Genomic DNA, 24084 nt, shown 5'->3' with positions numbered 1-24084 from the left:
ATTAAGATTGTGAATTCTAATTAGAGAGTAATTTTTGTTAATTAATCAAATCATATAATTTTCTATAATCTTATTTTTGTTCAATTCTTGGTGGATTGGACTACTAGAAATTGTGCATATTTGTATTATTTTTTAAATCATGCACTTCTTCAATTTGTGATTTGCAGATCCACTTTCAAGATGGTAATTATTGTATTTAAGTGCTGCAAGTGCCAATTTGCAACTGGATCTCCGTACCATTCAGGATGAATAAAATTAATTAATAATGGTTAAACCGTGTTTTGGAAAATGGGATTATCTTTAATTAGTTGTTTGCTTTTCCCAATCATGTGATATCTGTCAAGCCTCTTTCATTGCATCATTTAATATTCATTAAATTAATTAATGCAATAAATCAGGTTTCACAGAAAATAAAATTAATTAAAAATTCCACAGAGATTTGCAGATGGAAATATCTCCATCCATGTATGACCATCCAAAACAAGGAATCTTAAATCTCAAATTTTTTTGGGTAATCCAGGAATCAACCAGCCTAGTATATCAACCTAACACCTTCATGAAAGTGGGTTTAAATCCCAGGAGATCATAAAATCCCAGGAAGATAGTCGTAGTTGATTTATATTCGAGACCTTAGTAACCAAAGTTTAGATATATAACAAATTGAGTAACTCCGTGACTATCTAAACTGCAAACACTAATTCGTAACTCTTACGGGACATTTGGTTGCTAATTCAATGAGTCTGAGTGTGAGGCGAGCTTGAGGCGAGTGTGAGGTGAGTATGAGATTAGTGTCACATGAACATTACCATGTTTTGTATGAAATGAAGAGTGAGCATGAGTGTTAGAATTTTAATAGCACAATTTTCATACTACCCAATTTTTTGTATATAAAAATAATAATAGATTAATTTAATGGTTGTGATTAATTATTAATAAGGGGTATTAGTTTAGGGGTATCAAACTCATTCTCCATTGTGAATATTAGTCAATCTCATCATTTTAATGAAATTGGCTAGTCTCCATAAGTAGGGAATGAGAGTGGGATGAATTTGTAATTTCATCATCACAAACTCAATCAAACGAAAGAATAAGTGATTCTTACCCTTGATTCGTCTCATTCTCTCTTTTAAAATGTCAATCAAATGCCCAATTAATTTTTTTTGATATATATCCACCATCGGATAATTGAGTCACCTCTAGACTGGTACCAACAATCTAGCCATTTAGAAAAGAGGGAAAAAAAAAACGCTCATGATGATGTCGAGCCTTTATAACTATATTAACTTTTTATATGGTGGTCCAATCACCAATGTCAAGTCTATCAATGTATCAAACAATTAACAGCTGCATAACAGGTCAAAAAAAACTACATCCAACCAAAAGAGCATAGTTTTTTTTTTTAATACAATTACAAATATAACATACGACACACCATCAGATCAAGCCTATCAAAATATAGATGTCTACAGGCCCCGTGCATCAGATCAAACCTATCAAGGTACAGATGTCTACAAGCCCCACGCAGGAGACACAAATCAAGCCAGCGCAGGGACACACTTAGCCCACACACCTTCTTATTAAGCATATGAAAGTACAGGTGTCCACAGACCTCACGCCCATGCACCATATCAACCCTATCAAAGTATAGATGCCTATAGGCCTCAAGCAAAAGACACAAATCAAGCCCACGCAGGGACAAACTATCAAGCCCACACAGGGGCATACTTAACCCACACACTTCCTTATCAAGCCTATGAAAGTATAGGTGTCAACAGGCCCCACGCAGAAGGCACAAATCAAGCCCACGTAGGGGCAGACTATCAAGCCCACGTAGGGGCATACTTAACCCACACACCTTCTTATAAATATTCGGAAGAAGTGAGACTAGAATTCGTGATCTGAAATCAAAGACATACAAAATCATTGTTACTCAATCAATGACTCATTTGCCGAAAAGAGCATAGTTGATAACTGAAAACAATAATTACTGGAAAACAATAATCGCAAATCACAACAATTTATCATAAATTTAAATTATTTAATATTGACTTTGCACCATTTTCTATCCCACGATCCTTCCCCACCTTTCACGTTCAACGCACGTGATCACCCCGGCTGCAACCCCAAACAAGCGACTGATGTGATCACTTCAGCCACGTTTCACGCTCCCATGGACCTTTCCTCCGCCATTACATTACAGTATTTACACCGCGAGTCATGGCGGTTGGGAGGAGGCGCGTGTATAGGAAAAAAGAATAGGCGCGTGATTTAGTTCTGTAGTTCCCCGTTATAAAATGTCCCATCGAATCTCTCTCTGATCAGTTTCGCTTTCAAATCTCTATTTGTAGTACTGTTGATGATGTAGAGAGAAAGATGGGGAGGAGAAGAGATAAGGATCGTTCGCGATCACAGACGCTTCCTTCATCGCCGTCTCACTCTTTCTCTTCTTCTTCGTCGTCGGATTTTGAGTTCACTATCTCACTCTCTCCACGAAAAACTTCTTCCACGCTCTGTCCGGCTGACGAGCTCTTCTACAAGGGCCAGCTCTTGCCTCTCCATCTCTCTCCACGCATTTCCATGGTCCGAACGCTCCTCTTGGCGTCTTCAAGCACGTCCTCCTCCTCTGACACCACCACCACCGCCTCACGCGACAGCGCTAGCTCGAATGACTCCAACTCGTCCTCCTTCACCAGTGACCTCACTATGCTCGCTGCAGAGTGCGACTCCTCCCGGCCAAGCTCCGTCACCGAGGAAGACGAGTTCAAGCGATTAAACAACAGTAACCAGATCAAGAAGAGCAAGTACTTTTCATTGGCGAGATTCTCTTCCGTGTTCAAGAAGGATCCGAAGACCCGAGATCCGACAGACAATGTATCCGGATCCTCGGTTAGAAGAATGAGCGCGACGGCTAAAGAGGTCATAAGGAAGTATATGAAGAAGGTGAAGCCGTTATACGAAAAGTTATCACAGAAACAGCAGCAAAAAATGGGAGGAACCATAGATGCCACGTCAGCAACAGCTCACACAGTCTGTTTGTCTATGAAGCTGGAGAGATCCGATAAGGATCCGGATTTATCAATCAACAATCCGAGAAAAGAAAGCAGTAGTAGTGTGTTTTCCCACTCTTTTTCCGGGAATTTATGGTATCCAAGGAGGAGAAGCTGCGTGTCGAGCTGTCCGTCTTCGATGCGGTCATCACCGAGTCACTCGGGCGTGCTCTGTCGAACCGGGTATTCGGGTACGGGCAAGGGGCAAGTTGCCAGTATTTACAACGTGGATTCGTCGTCTATGGAGGAATTGCAGAGTGCGATTCAAGGAGCAATTGCTCATTGCAAGAACTCCATGGTGAACAAGAACATGGTCAGTAATGAAATTTAAGAGAATGATTAGCATTAGTTCTAATCTTAATTTTATTTGTTTTGTAACTGTAATTGTGAAACGCTGATGATTTGAGTTTTTCCATCCGTTATTTTGGCATGAAAATTGAGGTTGGTAGCCTAGTTAATGATTTTCTTCAGTCAAACCATATGAATTCAAGGGTCTTAAGTTTTTTGTGGCACGCACGGAATTTTGATCCAAATTATCTTTTTGTTAGATGAAATTTTTCAATATCTGGTGGTTTGAAAGTCGGAGTTTAAATTTATATTGAATATTCAAATAACAAGTTTATATAATATTTTAGCTAGTTTAAAAAAAAATGAGAATTGAGGTTGGTTAAGGTGTTATTAGAAATTGCGTAGTAGGTTTTCGCTTTGTCTGTTGTGTCATTCACTGTTAAGTAACGACCCTTGTTGATTAACTCCCTCAACTTTTACGCTCTACTTTTTGTCCATTTGTGGTCATGTTTTTGTCAGCTTTTGCACTCCAATTGAATTGATTCAGCGACTCTCCTTTTATTCAGTGTTGTTTATACTAAATGCCATATTGCAAAATGTAAGAGTAACGAAAATTATATATTGTTTTGATGGTTAAGACTTAAGATTTACTATTTGAGAGTACCCAAGTAAATTACAATCATGACTTATAAATATTTTATCGGCATAACACAAACTCGATATTTATGTGTAATCATACTAGGGGATCGAACATTACCTTATTCAACCGGCTCAATTCGGTATTTAAAACACTGATTTTATTATAGTACTAGAAAGAGTTGATGAACTGAACAATCTCCATTCAATTTTACTTATTTATATATTTTTTTTGAAAAAAGGCCAATGACCTCCTCGTATTAGAATACAATCAAATACAGAAATCACTTGCCGTGATTACTTTCTCTGCCCACTGGGCAGACGAAAACCAAACACCTAAAACCAAACAAAGCAAAACAAAATATAGCCATAAAAAACCACACTACACTAGACCATTAGACAAGACAACTGCTTGAAGCTCTTGTGGAAGTTCTTCAATACAAGCTTGGAACGAAGAAGAAGATAGACCTCCTTTAGCAAGCAAATGGGCAGCAACATTCGAATCCCGTCGCACATGCGTAGCCTGCCAACTACAAAAATTATTCAACACCATGAATATCTCTTGAACAATTGAACCCCAATCCGACAAATTGACATGGAGATCCCTCACATTAAGCGCATTCATAAGAGTTAAGGAATCACCCTCCAAATGAACTTCACTAAAACCCAAGTCTTGTGCAAATAACACAGCAGAGAGTGCAGATACGGCTTCTTCGGCCAAAAGAGGATTAAAAGCCACAGGTCTACTATTTGTACAGGCTGCCATAGGAAAGCCTTGACTATCCCTAATAATACATCCAAAACCAGTAATATTCTGATTGGAATTCACAGCAGCATCAAAATTAATTTTAACCAAACCCAGCTGAGGAGGACTCCAAGAAGAAGCAGGAGGAATAGTTAACAGAGAAGACCTGCCCCTTGTAGCTTGAACATCAATCAGCAGACTACGGATAGATTCAACAGCCAGATTAAAAACTCCATGGGGAAGAGGGAGCTTACCCCCGTGCACAAGAGAATCTCGTCGATGTCAAACCATCCGAAGCATCACAACTAGTTCAGCCAAAGCCGAAGGACCGAGCTTCTCATGGTAGTAACACCAAGCTTCTCTAAATGAGGACCCCACCAAAGGAAGTTTTTGAAGCGGCTTGGAACTAAAAGTAAAAACCTCAGAGGCCTTGGAACACAAAAACAAGGCATGCATAATGGATTTAGAATACAAATTACAAACTGGGCAAACATCAAGCAAAACAATCTTCCTAGAACAAAGATTTGGTTGTTGGATTTTGAATTTTGACTTCCTTATGCACTTCGTTATTTTTGTGTTTGGTTCCTTTATAGTGTGTTTTGATTGAGGAATTTGAAAGGAAAGAGAAATGAAACTTTTTTCCAATTCATTTTTTTGGATAGTTAAGAAAAAAATTAAGGGGAGTGATTTGGAAGGAATTGGAGAGAAGATTTCATTAAATTTTTGTCAAAATACTTACTCCTCAAAATGGAGGGCGTCATTTTGGAGGGAATGTATTATTAATTAAGTCATTTATAAGTTAAATACCTATTTTATCCTTGTACATAATATTTTCCCCTTCCCCTTCCTCTTCCTCTCTTCCTTTCCCCCCAAATCCCTCAATCCAAACACACTCTAAAACATCCATGTGGCAAGTTCAGCCTGCTTGGACAAGACGGTGCCATAATGCTTGATCAATGCATGCATTGACTTCGATTAACATGTTTAATCGATTTATAGTGTATTAGTCAGCATGGAACAGGAAGCGTCATTGTCACTACATATATATATACACACACATAAATGTTATATGTACATATATAATGCAAGTGTATAGTACAAGTACGGCAACTTAATGATTTGTATGACTGAGGTATAGAGAGGTAGCTTTCTATATGTATTAGTTTTGAAATCAGAAGGGGATACAATGAACATCATCTATTGAGATATTTCGAATCTAATCATGTTCGAAAGGAGGTCCCATATATATTTACAGCTGTATTTGTATGTATATATGTATCGGACCACACAATACACTATGGATGCATGACAATTGGCAACGTTTACAGCTATCTACAAGTGAAATCTAGTTGGGCCATCCATGAAAGATGACTGGACATCAAGTTAACCAAAATGGATTCGCGGATTAAGGCTTGAATGGAGTGGGATTGTGATGTAGATTGAGACCCAAGTCCAGCAACAAACAGGCCTAACTAGTCACTAGAAAATCAATTGACTAATGTTAGGTTTACCCGACTCATATACTGTAACTCAGGCCCTCAATCCACCGATGTGGGATTCACCTTCGATGTTTACATTAGATTAAGTAGCTCAATATTAGGATATGGGGCTCTCGAATTCTCATAGGAATTGTAGTCTCAAATTATCATCGAAAGATACATAAAATCTCAATTCTTGAAATGCAATGATCATTAGGTCGTGAATCTATAAATAAACTACAAAGGGAAAAAAATCAAATTGAACTATTCGACCAAAACTTGAGTTTATAATACAGTTCATTCCAATAACACAACCTTTAATTAATTAATTAATTTATTGAGTGGAAATAAAGAAACAAATTTTTGGGGCCGGTCTTATGAGTTATGGGCATTTATTACTTTCGTTTTGATGGTTGTGATATAAAATGATAATGTATGTATATGTCGACAGAGAGCAACAGAAACGTCTATTTTTCCAGAGGTAAATACAATAATGCCAAACAATCCTTTTGTTTGCAAAAATATATAACAAGGGAAAGAGATAGGACATGTGGGTTTTGGACCTCCTTTCCATCTCAAGTCAACGTCAATCTTTAGGTGAGCGCAAGAGACATATATATTAATTTTGGCTTATATATATATATATAAAAAAAAGGTTTTTCTTTTTTTAAAAATAAAGGATATTCAATAATCAAACAAATGGTATGGGGATTAGAAGATTGAGCCTTCAGCCTTGCTTGACTATTTTGTTTCAATGGTTTCCTCAGTAGTCAAATCAAGCAATTAGTTATTAGAATATTAACTTGGACATGCATATGTAAAATCTAGGCACTCGGGTCTACAATCGAATAGTTAAGGTGGACCAAGAAGATGGGCCGTAGGCCTGGTGGAATGGGCCAAGAAGATCTTTTGCCACTACATGTAATTAGTTTATATATTTTATGCATAGTTCCTGAAGCAACTTAATCTTTCCTCTCTCAAAACACCAGATTCTGATATTATAATCAAAAGATAGTGAATAGGTGAAGTTGTATCAACCATATTGCTTGCCTTAACGATCATACTGTGTGCAAGTCAAAGATCAAGGCTAAATGATTTATATAGCTCTTTGACCGGCCAACACTCTAATTATTGATACATAATCAACTCTCCGCCATTGGAAATTTCTGTCTGTATAGTAAAGCCCAAGCTGAAGTGCATAAGCACACAATACAATTATGGTACATACCTACACATATAACAAAAAAACACAATCATTATCAATAATGAAGCTCACGCCAGTACTGTTGTATATTATCCCCCACACAAAAAAACAACACTACATTAATGGGGAAAAAAAACTGAGGTTAATCAATCCGAGTATCAGAAGATACTGAAGATAAATTCAGTCTCTTGGATTTCATCGTTAATCACTTGAGGTATGGGGAAAAGGGTCCATGGAAGGAGATATTAGAAGTGACAGAATTATGATTTAGGACCCCATGGGAAGGAGATTCACATCTGAGACAACATGCCTAGTTGAAAATGGCCTTGGCCAACTACTCATAATTAATACAAAATCCAACTTTGGTCAGAGTCAAATATTGTTGGGCTCACTTATATTAATCAAACAGCTACAAGACATGAGAAAAATTAAAGAATGATTGATAGCATTTAAAATACCCAAGTTGTTCATGTAGCAAGTTAAACACCAGCTCCACACACACACACAAAAATAAAAATAAAAAATAAAAAATAAATAAACAAAAGCTATGCTTTGCATGAAACCAGGCTTAAATCACTGTTTATTTTACTACAAAATGTGAATGAAATCATGAATGGTCCCCCCCCACTATTTGGGTCTACCCACATTTGCTGTATTAGAGTCTTTTCCATGTCGGAGGCTTAGAGCAATACTCTTGTGACCATGCATTGAGTTTTGACTGAACTTGCCATGTCATCTAATCAGATGGAGAATTTCTATGCACACAGGTGGGAGTGTGACACAACCAAAGTTTAAACTCATATACGATGTCTAAAGGATAAGCTTCTATGGATGATGTCGTTCTCAGTAAAAAAAAAAAACACCTTTTCTGGGTCAGTCGCTCTATCCTCTTAAATTGTGCACAAAAGCCACTATAGCACATAATATCCACCTTGTTTTAAAGTCTCACAAACTCAAAAGGACCCAAACTTAGCGGTCCTTCTTTTTTCCTAAAACTATTAACAATCAATCAAATGGTCCATACAACTAAGTACGAGCTTCTTGTCCCTCAAATCATTACTCTAGCTTGTCTGTAATGGATGCAACTATTCCTTCATGGGAGAGTCGCAAATTTTAAAGGACCCACATAACTGATTTAGTCATGGAGAACTTGGGGGGTTTTTTCTTCTTCTTTTTCTTCACTTTGCGAGGGTGGAGATGGAATCTTGGGGATTAAGATTTGAAATACAGACAGAATACACAACAGACAGAAGCAAACATATAAGCAAGAGTGCAAGACCAAACTCAGAGCTTCTATCAAGGTCTAAAACTTTGTGAAGAATCATGAAAAACCCAATTTATAAACATCCATTCTAGAGCACACATGTCATTTTGCATGAATAACAATCACTGAATGTGGAATCATAGATGCAGACCCCAGAAAACAACCTTACAGAGCAAGATGATTCATGTGCATTTGGTTTGTCTCTATATGTGCTTGTGATTTTTATTGTTTCTGCCAAGTTCAATAAAAGCTTTTATCACTGTTTAGAGAAGGACCACAAAATATTACGCCTAAGATAACTAGCGTGCTCATGAATAATAGAGCCTCCCAAGTCGTAGGCATCAGTATATAATACTCAAAAGATGACTAACTATGTTTATTAGCTGTCTGGGTATAATTAAAGCCTGTCCAAATCTCAACTTAAAGCTTTTCAAGTATTGTGCATGATTATCTACCACTTGATTAGTTTTTCTCTCACTGACAAGAAAACCCATCCCCCAGACAGGAAAATTACGAAGTGTACCAGTAAAGTCCAATCTCTTTCAAAGGGTATCTTGGTCAGGAGAAGGTAACATATCTATCTTTGATTCAGATGTCACATGGAAAGAAATTACTCTCATGTGACCACATGCTGTGATCCCCGCAATTACAAGACTGAACCCAACAAAGCTTCTCTCCCCCCTTAACTAATCCACTTTTATAATCAACAATCACCAAGCTTAAAGTCTTAAACACTATAGAAATCTCTCTTTCTATTTAATTTTTATTTTCTTTTCAAAAAAAGTAGAAGAAAATATACGTTAAAGGTCAAATCTAGTGTATAGAACTACTAGAGGTTAGAGTTATAGAACTACAGGCAAAACAATGGTGAAACCTTTCTGTCTATAAGTTTTGAAAGTGTGCATGTGCTGTTTCCATATTCTAAACACTACTTTACTTCACTTGTTTGGGTTTCACCAGACCACCTAGTTATTATATCAGTCTCACCGTCCAAACACCAACTAAACAACAACAAGACATAAGGATTAGAAATTAAGATGAAGCAGTAAAAGTGGCATCTTTTTCCTTTTTTCCCTTTATAAATCACAAATCTCATGCACCTTCCTCATACATACAACTTCACTAGCTAACTCCACAAAACCGTCCCCTCTTTTTTTCTTATGAAACCCAAAATCACAAACAAAATGGTTTCTCTAGAAACAGTTCAAGCAGCCTCCATATCTATTGAGCCTACCTCAAGTCCCCGGATTTCTTTCTCTGCAGATTTTCTCGATGAAAAGAATTTTATTTCTATTACCCCAAACACCCAGAGTGAAAAGAATCGAGAAATAGAGAGAGAGAAAGCAAGAAATCCAGAATTTGAGTTCCTCTCAAGCAATATGAATGGGAATAACATGATAACAGCAGATGAGCTTTTCTTTGAAGGGAAGCTGCTCCCCTTCTGGCAACTTCAGCATTCTGAGAAGCTCAATAAGATCAGTTTGAGTAAGAAGGACAATGAGCAAGAAGAGGGAGTAGAGAAGGCCAACAAGGAGGAGCCAAAGGTGAGTTGGTTTATTGATGATGACCCATCTCCAAGGCCACCAAAATGCACTGTTCTTTGGAAAGAGTTGCTGAGGTTGAAGAAGCAACGTGCTTCTTCTTTGTCCCCATCATCTTCTTCTTCTTCAACATCAACTTCTTCAAGCTCACTAGCTGATGTTGTTATTAAAGAAGAAAAGAAAGAAGGCTCTGCATGGAACACAGAGAAGCATGTGAAGAGGATAAAGAAAGGGCTGGAGAGAACAAGATCGGCCAGTATCAGAATTCGACCAATGATAAATGTGCCCATTTGCACACAAGTGAAGAGCAACACATTACCACCTTTGTTTCCACTCAAGAAAGGAAGATTGGATAGGTTCAGATGAGAAACTGGCCGGATCTGTAGGTTTTTGTCTAATATGTTCATTTCTGCTAGTGCTATCTATTTCATTGTACTAAATCCTTTTTTTTTTTTGGTGCTTTTCTTGTGCTTAGATCAATGTTGAATGTGGCAAATATGATGATTTACGATGTAAATGCTGACTTATATTTGTTGAATTCCATTAGCATAATAAGTTTTTTTTTTCTCATTCCTAGATGAACTAGTAGACTGTTCTAGTTTTGTTTGGATAGAAACTAGAAAAAGTAGCACATGCAAGATGCAGGGACTGAGGATCAAGGGTCCCATGTTGCAGGATTGGATGAAGGAATCTGATCAATGTCCAAACACTATTGAACTGTTAATAATTTCTGGAAAAAGAAAAGAAAAGAAGTCTGCAGACCCTATGGCTCTGACTCCATTTATGAATGAGAAATGAAGGTGAGAGAGCTGTTATGCACAGCGCTTTGTATCTTTCATGGGACCAGTGTTCGTGCGGTTAAATATCAACAAGATGTACCAAATGGAGCCTCAGAATATTCAATACTCATAGGAAAAGCACTTTGTATACAAACTAATTTGCTCAAGAAGGTGACAATTTAAATAATCAGAGACCACATCACATAACAAAACACATAGCAACCACAAATTCACAGTCTGCACAAACAAGGAGATATGGAAATTATTATACAAGTTAATTTTAATTATATATCAATAATTGACATACAATGGGGTATACAAATCAATGCAGTTGAGAAATGAAAATTAGATTATGGACAACCACTTACAAAACTACAATTGTGCACACCAAATGCAACAGAAGCTTTTGTCAGGCCATATCAAAGCACACTTGGCAAGTTAATTTCCACGAGTAGAGATAGCAGAACAAAAATTATAGTAGAAACAACTCTAAAACAAGAGTGGTATTGAGCACTTCAAGGTATGAGTCAGGGAAAAAAAATTGTGGCAATCAAGGTTCATGAGAAGTGGACCTTGTGAATTATGCCTTAGGATGCAGCGACCAATTTGCTCAAGCTGACGGTGACGGGGTCAAAAAATCATTTCCAGAAGTCCTAGAAAGATAATTAAAGAAATTAGTTTAAAACTTGCAATCCAAAGATTAATTAAAAAAACCGGTGAAATATCTGAAATTTTTTCCGTTTTGGAAATATATGAACTTACTGGAGGTTCAAGCCAGCTTTTCCAATAAGGTTACTTGGAATTTGGCCAGTGAAGTTATTGTTTTGCAAGAACCTGAAAGGCAAAGGTAAAGGGTTAGGCTAATCTAAGACCAACATCAAACAAAAACTGCTTTTAACAAATTAAGAAAGCAAGCAGCATGAAATGCATAAAATGAAGTTTTCCCGCCATCAAATAAAACATCTCAAATGGTGACCCTTCAGCATTTGCTATCATCTTCTTGATCTGAATGAGCACGCTTCTGATGTTATTTTTCATTTGCCATTTGTACGAAATCATGTGCAATAGCTAAGGACACAATAATGCCCTCCAAGTATCTCCCAACCATGGAAAGCAAGGCAGGCAGTACCAGTAAGGACCAATCATATTATATATTCTGCAAGTGCCTTCAAATTCTCAAAATATCCACCAGAAATTCCATCTAGAATGTCAGAGAAAGTTTTGTATGGTACAAACAGTCTCATTTTAGATTCCAAACTTATGTATGGTTCACAGAGTTGGGGCGAAAGCATACTGCCAAAAGCAGGATTCCTTTTATCCCATTCCTGCAAGAGACCTACAACTTATTGAAAATATAAGTATTTTGCGAAGATCCAGCCTAAGACAACTTGTGATACCAGAAATGTTTGCAGAATCAGTTATCCCTGGAGATGGTGCCTTTTGGAACAGTATTTTACAGAACACTTCCTCGGGTCATCAAAAACCCAAAATACTTGCCTTCCTGTTATCTGAAGGTTCAACCCTGTCATTCTACCCAAAAGGAGGCACCCTACTAATTCAATTTGTAGAAATACTAACACAAATGCTCCTTCATAGCATTGGCTTAGCCACTGGAAAATGGTCACCTCATTCTACTGTATGTTCTTTATGCGGTGACAACCAATCCAGTGATAAAACATTTAAAAACAGAATAGAAGAAATGCAATTCAATTGGACATGAGTGGTTTTCAGCTTTTCTTTAATCCACCAGAGTCCCAGACAAAACCAAAGAACCATTCAATCCAACTTTGGAGTTGGAGTTAACAAGATGGGTTTTCCCTATCGCTTCCAACCTAAGTCAAATGAAACCATTAAGGGGAATCTATGAAGACCACCAGCACAGAGGAGGGTTTTAATCCACTATCAATTGTGCATGACTTGGCAGATAAATGTTACAAAAATATTTATATAACAAAAATTATTTTTAGGAACTATGTCATCCTACATATTGTAATTTGATTTGCTGATGCATTTCACCCTTTTTAAGGATTCTTCAGTCTGAAAAAACATGGTTAAGCACTTAAGCACACAACGGCAGGCACAAGGCGTCAGTTTTAAAGCAATGAATGATGAATGGAAGAATTCCCAAAAAGTTGATACTCAAAGCAATCTACAAGGATTTTATTTATCTTACACACAAGTTTCACTTACAAAACAAATATAAGCACATTTCAGGGGGAAAAAGCCCAATATATGGATGGTATAATTGTGCATAATAGTAATCTGCGACAACTTGCACAAAATGACATGGAAGAAAGTGTGCATACAGAGATGGCAGAATACAGGTAAAAGACTTACAGTTCATGCAATCTGTCAATGTCTCCAAGTGACGAGGGAATCTCTCCACTGAAATGATTGTCTTCTAAATGCCTTTCATGAAAAGAAAAGGTTTTTACAAGTCAAGACAAACCAAATTTAACATATAACAAGCACACTTATTAATATATATATATATATATATATAAGAAGCATGTCAGAAAGTGGCTGGCCTGGCTCCAACAAATTGAATAGCAAAAACAGTAAAACACGATCACTCATATAAAAGCAATCGCTAAAGAGTCACATGATAAAGCACACCATCTAACTAAATGCAATAAGAATGATGGATTTCATGTTGAAATTTATGATATTGGTGTTAATAGTAGTAGCTTGTGCAATTGACTCTATGCATATAATCAAGTGGCTTGGTGAAAGCGAATGATATAGAAAACATCAAAAGTTTTCATGACTTACAGTATCTCAAGCATCTTCAGTGAGCTAAGGTCAGGGAGTGGTCCGGACAAAGTATTGTTTCCAAGCAAGCTGTCAAAGGAAGAGATGGTCAGCAACAAAATCTTCATCCATTAAACACTCACTAATAGGAAATCTAGTAATGATGACCTACATGCCAGTCAATGCAGTCAATTTGGCTATAGTAGGTGAAAGTGATCCCCCAATTCCCATACTCGTCAGGTTCCTGGTGCAATGAAGAAAAGTAAATCGTAAGTTTGAGTAGTGATAATAAACGAGGGATCGACAATGATTCTACGAGCCTTAATCATTGCAATATCCAACTCACAGAGTAATTACGCGAATCCGAGGGCCATCAGAGCATGTTACTCCAGTCCACTGATATTCACGGGGCAAACAAGGATCGCCACTCCAATCAAGTGGAGGGTTCTGGAGACCATTTTTTATAGTTTCCAAAGCTATGACTGCAACAAGTAAATAATAACATTAAAAAAACAGCATCGTTGAGATGAAATACTGAGCAAAATGAAAGAAGCCACATACAGAAGCTCACAAAACGGGCCCAATGTCGTGAATTTTGCAGAAAAAAGGACTAGACTACCCATTATGTCTTAAAAGGGACTATTTTATCTTTCATATTTCTTTCTTATCCATAAAACATGTTTTCCTCTAGCTGCCTTATTGCAGCAAGTTGGACAAATGCTATCAGTAACCAATTATCATACCATCTCGGGTAATTGTTCTTCCTCCAAGGGCCAGAACTTCAAAAACCTCTCCAGCGTTGATCAAAGAACCACCATTTGAATTAGCAGTGGGAGACAAGGTAATCATTGTGAGACCACTAAGTGGCCACTGGGTTGCAAATACAGTAGCACCTGCTGGGGTCACATTCAAATTGCCAAAATATGTTACATGATTTATGCTTATATTAAGCACCCTTGAGCCTTCAAACAAGGAATCACGATCATCTGCAAAGTATAGCGCTATATAGTACATTGTGCTTGGAAGGGGCCACGAAGGCCATCTCAACTCCAGGGCCTCAGATTGACCAGATGAAAGCTTGGTATCAAATAATCTAGAAGGGGGAAGATTCCAGAAGCCAGAAACAGATATATTTCTGTTGCTTACTACGGTAGACTCACTTTGATTGAAAGGCTCCCAAAACCGATCAAATTGATCATCAGGATACCTGGTAATACCAAATATTCGATCTTAGAAAAATGATGGAGAACATATGCTATTTAAAAACTCTTCAACTTGGTTCAGATATAGATAAAACATAAATGCAATTTGTAAGCTGATGCAACGCTCCCTCTAGCCTACAAATTATTATCATTTCAATCTTCTCCTCAATGTTTGTTGAAGTATAACAATAAAGTATATAGACTCATCACTCATAAACTAAATATTTTACCACAGTTCAAACCGAATTAATATAAAGAAAACAAAACAAACCAATTGAGGAGCGATGTTGTAGTTCAAGGCCGCAAGAGCCATCACTCTGTTGTCCTTGTTAGGTATTTCTCTTGCTTTGAAATCAAAAGTTACATCATGTTTGGCTCTTGAAAATTCTATCAAACTGCTAAATCAATCCCCCATCATAAACAAACCGCATGTATCCTCTATCAAAACCAAGTACAGAACAATGACGCTTACGAATTACCATATAGATAGTAGCACCACAATCCATAAAATCCACAACTAGATTTTCATTTAATATTGTTACTAATTTTACTTACCGAATGATGAGACTGTATCCAAAGCAAGTGTCTACAACCAATTATGACTTTCAATTTTCTCCTCAATGTTTGTTTGACAGTTGAGAGACAAAGACAGACTCATAATTCCTCAACCAAATAGTAACAAAAATGCATGCCAAACAGAACACACCCAAACCATTGGGGAACATTGTTGAAGTTCACCGCAACAAAGGTCATCAATATGCAAAAGCCATATTCACTTGCTTTGATATTAAACCTTGACAGTTCTTTTACTCTATCAAATTCAATTAAAACGCCAAGTAAATTCCAATTGAAGACAAAGGCATGCGCTCTAATTAAAACCACATTTAGCAGAAAATTTGTTGAGGATTTCCACTTAGAATGTACACCATAACTGAAGTTCAATTTATTTAATGTTACTATTTTCAATAACTCACCTAATGAGAGGTCCACCATATCCAAAGCTGTTCCGCGCAACCAAAGTCAACCCGTATTTCCCAAAATCTGTCGAATTATACACCGAATTCCCTAAAATCACAAACTCCAAAGCCGATATGAATGGGTCCGAAGCCGTAAACCGATTTGCACCTATACACACGCTCATGGTCTTCCCTTGAGCCTCGAAAACCCCTTCATAATAAGACGACATGTTCCTGGCGTAATCTTCCGTTGTGTTGACCACGCTCCATAAGGTTCCGTCAACAATCTGATCGAAAACCGGCGGAGAATCACGGCCGTTGATCCCTCCGTAAAAGTAAGTAGTCCTAACCAAGTACTTCGCTCCCCGAAACACCTGCACCTCGTAGCAGAACTTGCGGTTGAGATTCTTCTCTAATGGAAACGATCGAACAGTCGACAAAATCGGAACAAGAACCGGCATCGTCAGGTTCCGTGGCGTCCCGGCAGACACGAAATTTCCATCCGGAAACCATTCTCGGCCGTCGATTTTGGAACCGACGGTGGCGCCGCAATCAATCAGAATACCTGAAACGCACAGCGTTAGAAAGAGAAAGTAACAAATCGAAGAATCTTGAGAGATATTTGGTTGTTACCTCTCGGTTGAGAGAGGGAAACGGAGAGGAGAGAGAGTAGCGAGAGGAAGAAGAGGAGGGGAAAGGAAGGGGACATGGTGGAGGCGGAGGAGGAGAGTTGACATGTAATGGGAGGTAGTGAAGACAGAGAGGGAGGGAGATTTGTTAGGTTTGTTGAGTTGGGTTTGAAATTGAATGAGTCTTCGGTGAGTCATGCAAGCAAGGAATAGGTGAGAGAGAGAGAGAGAGTGTGGAAGTGGAGTTGGGGGAGAGGTAAGGAATTTTGTCGTGAGGAAGTTGGGGATGACGCGGGAAAGGTTTTGGCCAAGTCAGAGGCGGCAGTTCGGTTGGCGAGGGCTTAAAACAAGCTAAGGGCCTAAGGCCCAAGGGGCCGGGGCGTCCCCAGTCCAAAACCCTTGCATGTATAACAAAACAAACTAGTACTACTGGGAATGTGGCCGGTCCATTTGACTGAGGCCCGTTATCAACATTATTAATTAATAATTATTACGTGCTAATCCATAATTGATATGTGAATTTTGGTAGCTTTCCACTAACTCAGCATTTGGAGGCCCACTTTAATACTCTAAATAACCGCATTGATTGACCAATGTTTCAACTAGCTCAGGATGATTTTGGTGCTCTATTAGTCTATTATGCTTACTTGCATCAGTATGCAAATAGTGCTGAAATTGTGGGAGTTTTTTTTGAATATAGGGAAGGGGATGGAGAAACTCGAACTCGAGACCTCTATGAATTATCACACACATGAATGTCATTTGAGTTACTTATGATTATAGAAAAATGTAGGAGTTTTTTAGGATGGGGTTATGGGTGTAATTGACCATTGAGGACTTTATGTATGAAAGAAAAATAAAAAATAAAAAACAATGAACAACAATGCAAGTAACTGGTCTGCAATAGAGAATCACGAGTAGTTCAGATGACATTTATGCGTGTTGAGTTTTTGAATTCGAATCTCCCCATCTCCTTCCTCTGTATTAAAATTTTTTTCGTCTTTGTGGTACTGTTGTGGGCCGATCTTCCTTGGTGTGACCCAGATGCGCACGTTAGGTTCTATTATCCTGGGTTACTATATTGTATCTTGTATTTGATTCAAATGGTATATTGACGATTAAAAGAAACATAATTGAACAATATTTCAGTTAATTATACAATTTTATTTGAGAAAGTGACGGGTTTGTGTCATTTTTTAGGTGGGGTAAAGAGAAATGGTTGGAAAATAGGACTGAAGATGAAGCATTAAGGTCCATAACTAAATTGGGAAAAAAGATTGTTCTTATCTTGGACATATCATTGTCATAACTTCTAATCGAAGACTTTTTTGTGTTGCTATATTGTCATACTCGGAATAAACAACAAAATGCTACTACTTTTCATGTGAGGACAGTAATGCAATAATGGACACCTTTATTCGATGTGATAATAATTTTTTTCCCGTCATTGTACAAGTTGAGCATATAAAAAATTTTAAGGGTCTGTTTAAAAACAGTTTTTTTTTTTACAAAAATTATTTTGACTTTTAAAATTGGTTTGGATGAGTGTTTTCTGAAATTATTTTATATAATTGAAAACTGTTTTTGATTTTTAAAAACTAAAAAATCAAAACTATTTTTTGATGTCTTGTAAAATTATTTTATGTTTTCTCTTTCACCTGTTATCTTTTTCTGCGCAAAATCCTCTGTTAAATGAATTTTGTTTTTAATTTTGTTATTTAAAATTGTTTTCAAAATCTAATCTTAAAATCAGTTTTTGAAAATAAAAAACCAAAATCATTTCCAAATACATCAAATGTTTCAATTTAAGAACTCAAAATTAAAAATTATTTCAATATAGATAAATAAATAGATTTTTTAATTTACCTTTTATATCACATTAGCGAGTTTAATTGTTCAAATAGTGAAAAATCTATGATCTATTCATGTCTGCAAATTAAAATAATTTTTATATTTTAATTTCTAAGTTAGAATATTTAAAAATTCGATAACCAAATTGGACTTATCAATTATTTTGGCGATAAAAAATTACATAATCTCTATATTCGATAGACAACTTCAAGGAAGGCCCATCCATCTAAGCTCCTTTTAAATTGAGTCTTTGCAGCCTCATCAAAATCAAAATCTCAGTGACTTCAGTGGGTGTATTACCTTTTTATCCTTGTTTCATTCCCTCCTCAATTTCCCGAGAACCAAACAGGACAATTTTCTTTTTTGCCAATGGCATCTCCAAGCAAAGAAGTGGCAAAGGAGATCCCTACTTATATTCGTCTCTACACGGATGGATCAGTGGAACGTCCCAGAGAATCACCATACGTTCCACCATCACCAACCCCAGATCCAGTCACCGGTGTGACATCAAAGGACATAACCATCTCTGAAAACCCCAAAATCTCTGCCCGTCTCTTCCTCCCAAAGCTCGAACAACAATCCCAGAAACTCCCCATCTTAGTCCACTTTCACGGTGGTGGGTTTTTCTTCGAATCGGCGTTTTCATTCCTGTACAATCGGTTCCTCAATCTCCTAGTCTCTGAAGCCAAGGTTGTTGCGGTCTCTGTGGAGTACAGACTAGCACCGGAGCACCCACTACCGGCAGCATATGACGACTGCTGGGCTGCTCTTAATTGGGTCGCCTCTCACTCTTCAACAACAGAAGCCGACCCAAATAGAGATTCATGGTTGTTGGATTATGGTGATTTTGATAAGATTTACATTGGAGGTGATAGTGCTGGTGCCAATTTAACATATAACATAGCTATGAGAGCAGGATCTGAGAATCTGGAAAACAATGTCAAAATCTTGGGTGCTTTTATTGTTCATCCTTATTTTTGGAGCTCAAAACCAATTGGGTCGGAACCAAAACCAATGGTTGGTCATGATAAGGCCCTGGCTGAATTGGTTTGGGACTTTATATACCCATCAGCAGCTGGAGGTATTGATAATCCGATGATTAATCCGGTGGGTCCTGGGGGGCCGAGCTTGGCCACGCTTGGGTGTGGAAGGCTGCTTGTCTGTGTTGCTGAGAAAGATAAGTTGAAAGAAAGAGGTGTTTGGTTCTGTGTTTTGGTGAAGGAGAGTGGGTGGAGAGGCGAATTGGAATTGTATGAATCTGAAGGAGAGGAACATGTCTTTCATATATTGACTTCTGGAACCACAAGCGTGAAGGATATGATCAAACGCTTGGCTTCTTTTCTCAAGTAGGATTTTTTTTTTTGTTTGAATCAAAACAGGAGCTCCACCAATAATAAAATTTTCTTTTTGTTGTTCCATATTTTATCTTGTCATGAATGATTGCTTTTGGTGATTTTGAGATGCAATTATGTTTCCTATGCTTATGCTCATTTTTCTACTTTCAAGAGGTCAATGAGATAACGCAAACTACATAAGATATTTCGTAAAAAAATTCAAACTTTCTCGATCACTCATGAATTGTTAAACATTAAATCATAGTTTGTGTCATATTTTAATGCGATAGTCAGAAGAAAATTGTGGCCGGTCAGAAGAAAAAAAATCCACCTTGCTGCCCTGTCCGTCTATTTAAGCGTTCCTGAATTGCAAGCCTTCACAGAAAAAAAAAATGGCGTCGCAAGCCAAAGAAGTGGCCGTACAACTCCCCAATTTCATTCGGGTCTACACTGATGGCTCTGTGGAACGCTTCGGCTCGCCGTACGTCCCACCATCACCAAACCCAGATCCAGAGACTGGTGTTTCATCGAAAGACATAACCATCTCTGAAAACCCCAAAATCTCTGCTCGTCTATACCTCCCAAAACTGCAAGAACCGTGTTACACAACCCGTGTAACTTAGCCAATCCACAAGAACAATATAGTTGCTACAACCGATAACCAGTGACAATAACCAAAGATATTGATATAATTCAAGGAAATATAGGGATATACTCCTTAACACAGCAACAAGACAGATAGCACCTATTCGAGAGAGGCCGCTCTCCACAGTCCTCAACAACAACAACAATATTCATCAACAACCAGACCCTAGAAATAATCTGCTATATATATCCTATGCACTTACACGGTGGGCCTAATTAGACATGCTCAAACATTAGTCCATCCCACTAGACTAGGCCCAAGCCTATTAGGTGAGACGCAAGTCAACTCAGCCCATCAACCAGGGTTGGTGACAATTCCTCCCCCCTCAAAAACACCTTGTCCACAAGGTGAGAATCCCACACGATGAAACTCTTGAAGCCACCAGGATCAAATGGAAAATGATTGGCATCAATAACAATGAACACTAGTGCCTCTCGTGATGTTTGTGAATTTGTTGAACCATTTCCTTCATTCTCAACCTCCACACTTTCTATTGTACTCCAGCTCATGAACTGATCAAGAATAGCTGTAGCTATAGAAGTTGTGCCACCCGTTGAGACACTAGATTGTTTCCTAGGCACGTTCAAATTAGATTGTTCCACTGGAAGCGCACCTTGTGTCATCGAATGAGTTTCCAAATGCAAGAAACCCACTTCACCTTTCACCAACTCAGTCTCTTCTTTCCAACCGTCAAACAATCTACCCAATACTTGATAACCATTAATATTGCAATCAGCCATGGTGAACATATGTTCTCCCTTCAAATACTGATGTTCTAAATTCTTTTCTCTACTGGTTCCTTTTGGAAGCAATTGATCAAACACCTTATAAGCATTCCAAGTCTCCTCTTGTAGTTCCAAAATTATGGTCAATATTTCCTTTCCATTATCAAACTCTGTCACATCTTTCGTTTTGTCAAGCTTATTCAACACTACAATTACAGAATTATTCATCGCAGGACCACCCGGATCATAAACCCTTCCAATCACAATTTTCAATCGAAGTCGCTCTTCACAAAACCCCCTACTTAAAACTGCATCTACCACAAGAGTCCAAGAGCACAGTTCTTGTTGAAGCATTTTCACATACAAATCGTGTGCATAAGCCAATAATCCAGGTGTGGCACTAACATCCTGCAATCCAGCAACCAACCCCACAGCCAAATGTAAATCAAAAGTTTCGATTACCTTTTGCTTCAAGTCAAGGAGGGGACAATCGTGTACAACATCAGCTCCACGGCTCTCGGCCGCAACCGGTAACTCAACATCAACCACGGTGGTTGGGTCACCAACTCTACCGTTCGTTAACTCTTCGTCTCCAGTCGATACCATCGGTTCGTCCATCACTAACCCTTCATCTTCATTCAGTACTACCGATTCTTCAAATAATGGCCTGTACCCAAAGCAACGATGAATGGCTTCTTTGAAGAGTGCCTAGTCGTTCAAGACACGGTGACAATGATATTTTTCCAACACTTTGAACCATTCTAAGGCTTCACCCTCGAAGACTCGTCGTGCCGCAATTGGTCTATCATTCAAGGGCACGTGCTGTTCTTCAAAGAATAACTCGGCAGTGCAAAGCCAGGCTAGGGGATCTGGTCCATTGAATTTAGGCAACTCCAACTGAACTTGAGAGATGGAATTCGACCTCAGACAAGCATAGCGATCTGGAAACAAGGCGCTGAAAGCTAAATATGCCATAGAGCTAGGCTAGAATCGTGAGCCTATGATACCAATTGTTACACAACAACCCGTGTAACTTAGCCAATCCACAAGAACAATACAGTTGCTACAACCGATAACCAGTGACAATAACCAAAGATATTGATATAATTCAAGGAAATATAGGGATATACTCCTTAACACAGTAACAAGACAAATAGCGCCCATTCGTGAGAGGCGGCTCTCCACAGTCCTCAACAACAACAACAATATTCATCAACAACCAGACCCTAGAAATAATTTGCTATATAAATCCTATGCACTTACACGGTGGGCCTAATTAGACATGCTCAAACATCCGTCCATCCCACTAGACTAGGCCCAAGCCTATTAGGTGAGACGCAAGTCAACTCAGCCCATCAACCAGGGTTGGTGACAAACCGGACCAAAAACTCCCGATCTTGGTCCACTTTCACGGCGGTGGATTTTGCGTTGGATCTGCCTTTTCATTTCTTAGCCATCGTCACATCAGTCTACTAGCCTCGCGGGCACATATTGTTACAGCCTCTGTCGAGTACAGGCTAGCCCCAGAGAACCTTCTCCCTGCAGCATATGAGGATTCTTGGGCTGCTCTCAATTGGGTCGCATCTCACTCCAGACCCCAAAACGAGCTCAATAAAGATCCATGGTTGTTGAATTATGGTGACTTTGAGAGGGTTTACATTGGAGGTGACAGTGCCGGTGGTAATATAGCTCATAACATCACCATGAGAGCAGGATCCGAGAATCTAGAAGCTAATGTGAAAATTTTGGGTGCTTTTCTTGGGCATGGTTACTTTTGGGGCTCGAAACCATTTGGGTCGGGAACTGTTGATGATCATGATAAGACCGTGTTATCATTGGTATGGAACTTGGCATACCCATCGGCTCCTGGAAGTCTTGATAACCCCATGCTTAATCCAGAGGGTCCTGCCGCTCCGAGCTTGGCGAAGCTCGGGTGTTCGAGGTTGCTGGTTTGTGTGGCTGAGAAGGATGAATTGAGAGACTGGGGTGTTCGGTAGTGTGATTTGGTGAAGGAGAGTGGTTGGAGTGGTGAATTGGAGTTGTGTGAAGTGAAGGGAGAAGGTCATTGTTTTTACATACGTAATATTGAAACTACCAATGCCAAGAACATGATCAAACGCTTTGCTTCATTCCTCAATTAGACTTTCCTTCAATTAGCTAATGGAAATCAGACTTCCAAACTGAGAATAGTTGCTTGATTTTCCCTTTAGATATCTCGTGGTTTTCTCAGTTCTTAGTATTTGTAATGAAAATAATACTCAGCCAATTAGAATGATCCTTGATCCTTCATAAGAGGAGTCTTGATCCTCCAACATAAATCCTGCCGAAATTAACGTACTTCATCAGCCAAGAGTCATTGTTGGAGTTGTTTTGTCTCGCTATAACAAAAATCTAATGGACATATTACAAGCCAATATGTTTCTTTAATTTAGAAAGACGCGTTTTCTAATAACTTCCAATGAGAGGAAGTGACGTCGTTTTGATATCTCATGTGTGCTTCGTTAGCGTGTGTAATATAGAATAGTAGAAGGGGTTTGTCAAGAGAAATATCTAAGTTCGATGAGCGTTTTTTTATTTTTATTTTTTTTATTTCGATGGGTGTTCTTAAAACGATTCGAAGCACAAAAGATAATCTCAAAATTACATAAACCACAAGATCTCTAAGAGAACTTGTATCAGTTTCCTTAAAATACAAACAAAATGTCATTTTTCTATATTTTACAGATTTTCTATTCAACCAACACTGTATCAGATTACCTATAATATTCTCTACTACATTAAAATAATATTTATTTATCTTTTATTCTATTCATATAAATCACTTCTATTTAAAATAATAAATTAATTCCACTTAACACAATTGATTAATTATATTTAATATTAATCAATTAATGTTATTTAAAATAATAAATTAATGTTATTAAAAATTAGAGAATAATTTTTTTTTTTTGCTTGATTTCATGATCCGAAAAGAAGAGATGTGGCCAGAGAGAGAGAAGTGAGGAGAG

The 24084-nt window shown here is 38.0% G+C and overlaps 4 protein-coding genes and 1 pseudogene across 4 annotated transcripts; 4 read left to right on the top strand and 1 right to left on the bottom strand.

Annotated features, from left to right (window-relative positions):
• The first annotated feature begins 1971 nt into the window (after positions 1-1971).
• Positions 1972-3532, top strand: LOC120012095 (probable membrane-associated kinase regulator 1). Its single transcript, XM_038863355.1, has one exon. It carries the CDS (start codon positions 2374-2376, stop codon positions 3376-3378), a length of 1005 nt encoding a protein of 334 aa, XP_038719283.1. The 5' UTR covers positions 1972-2373; the 3' UTR covers positions 3379-3532.
• Positions 3533-7162: 3630 nt separating this feature from the next.
• LOC120013620 (probable LRR receptor-like serine/threonine-protein kinase At4g29180) lies at positions 7163-16807 on the bottom strand. Its single transcript, XM_038865496.1, has 10 exons — positions 16525-16807; positions 15910-16456; positions 14477-14940; positions 14080-14215; positions 13906-13977; positions 13755-13823; positions 13320-13391; positions 11745-11816; positions 11555-11635; positions 7163-7422 (listed from the first exon to the last, which is right to left on the bottom strand). Exons 1-9 carry the CDS (start codon positions 16598-16600, stop codon positions 11593-11595), a joined length of 1551 nt encoding a protein of 516 aa, XP_038721424.1. The 5' UTR covers positions 16601-16807; the 3' UTR covers positions 7163-7422; positions 11555-11592.
• Positions 9409-11592, top strand: LOC120013621. Its single transcript, XM_038865497.1, has one exon. The coding sequence runs from the start codon at positions 9823-9825 to the stop codon at positions 10567-10569; it is 747 nt and encodes a 248-aa protein (XP_038721425.1). The 5' UTR covers positions 9409-9822; the 3' UTR covers positions 10570-11592.
• A 1773-nt stretch (positions 16808-18580) lies between the features above and the next one.
• LOC120013441 (2-hydroxyisoflavanone dehydratase-like) lies at positions 18581-19855 on the top strand. Its single transcript, XM_038865246.1, has one exon. It carries the CDS (start codon positions 18741-18743, stop codon positions 19719-19721), a length of 981 nt encoding a protein of 326 aa, XP_038721174.1. The 5' UTR covers positions 18581-18740; the 3' UTR covers positions 19722-19855.
• A 94-nt stretch (positions 19856-19949) lies between these two features.
• On the top strand, positions 19950-23340 carry LOC120013442 (annotated as a pseudogene).
• The last annotated feature ends 744 nt before the right edge of the window (positions 23341-24084 follow it).

This window comes from Tripterygium wilfordii, chromosome 13, assembly GCF_013401445.1.
Source record: "Tripterygium wilfordii isolate XIE 37 chromosome 13, ASM1340144v1, whole genome shotgun sequence".
Classification (NCBI taxonomy): domain Eukaryota; kingdom Viridiplantae; phylum Streptophyta; class Magnoliopsida; order Celastrales; family Celastraceae; genus Tripterygium; species Tripterygium wilfordii.
This window is presented reverse-complemented; position numbering and strand designations above follow the sequence as displayed.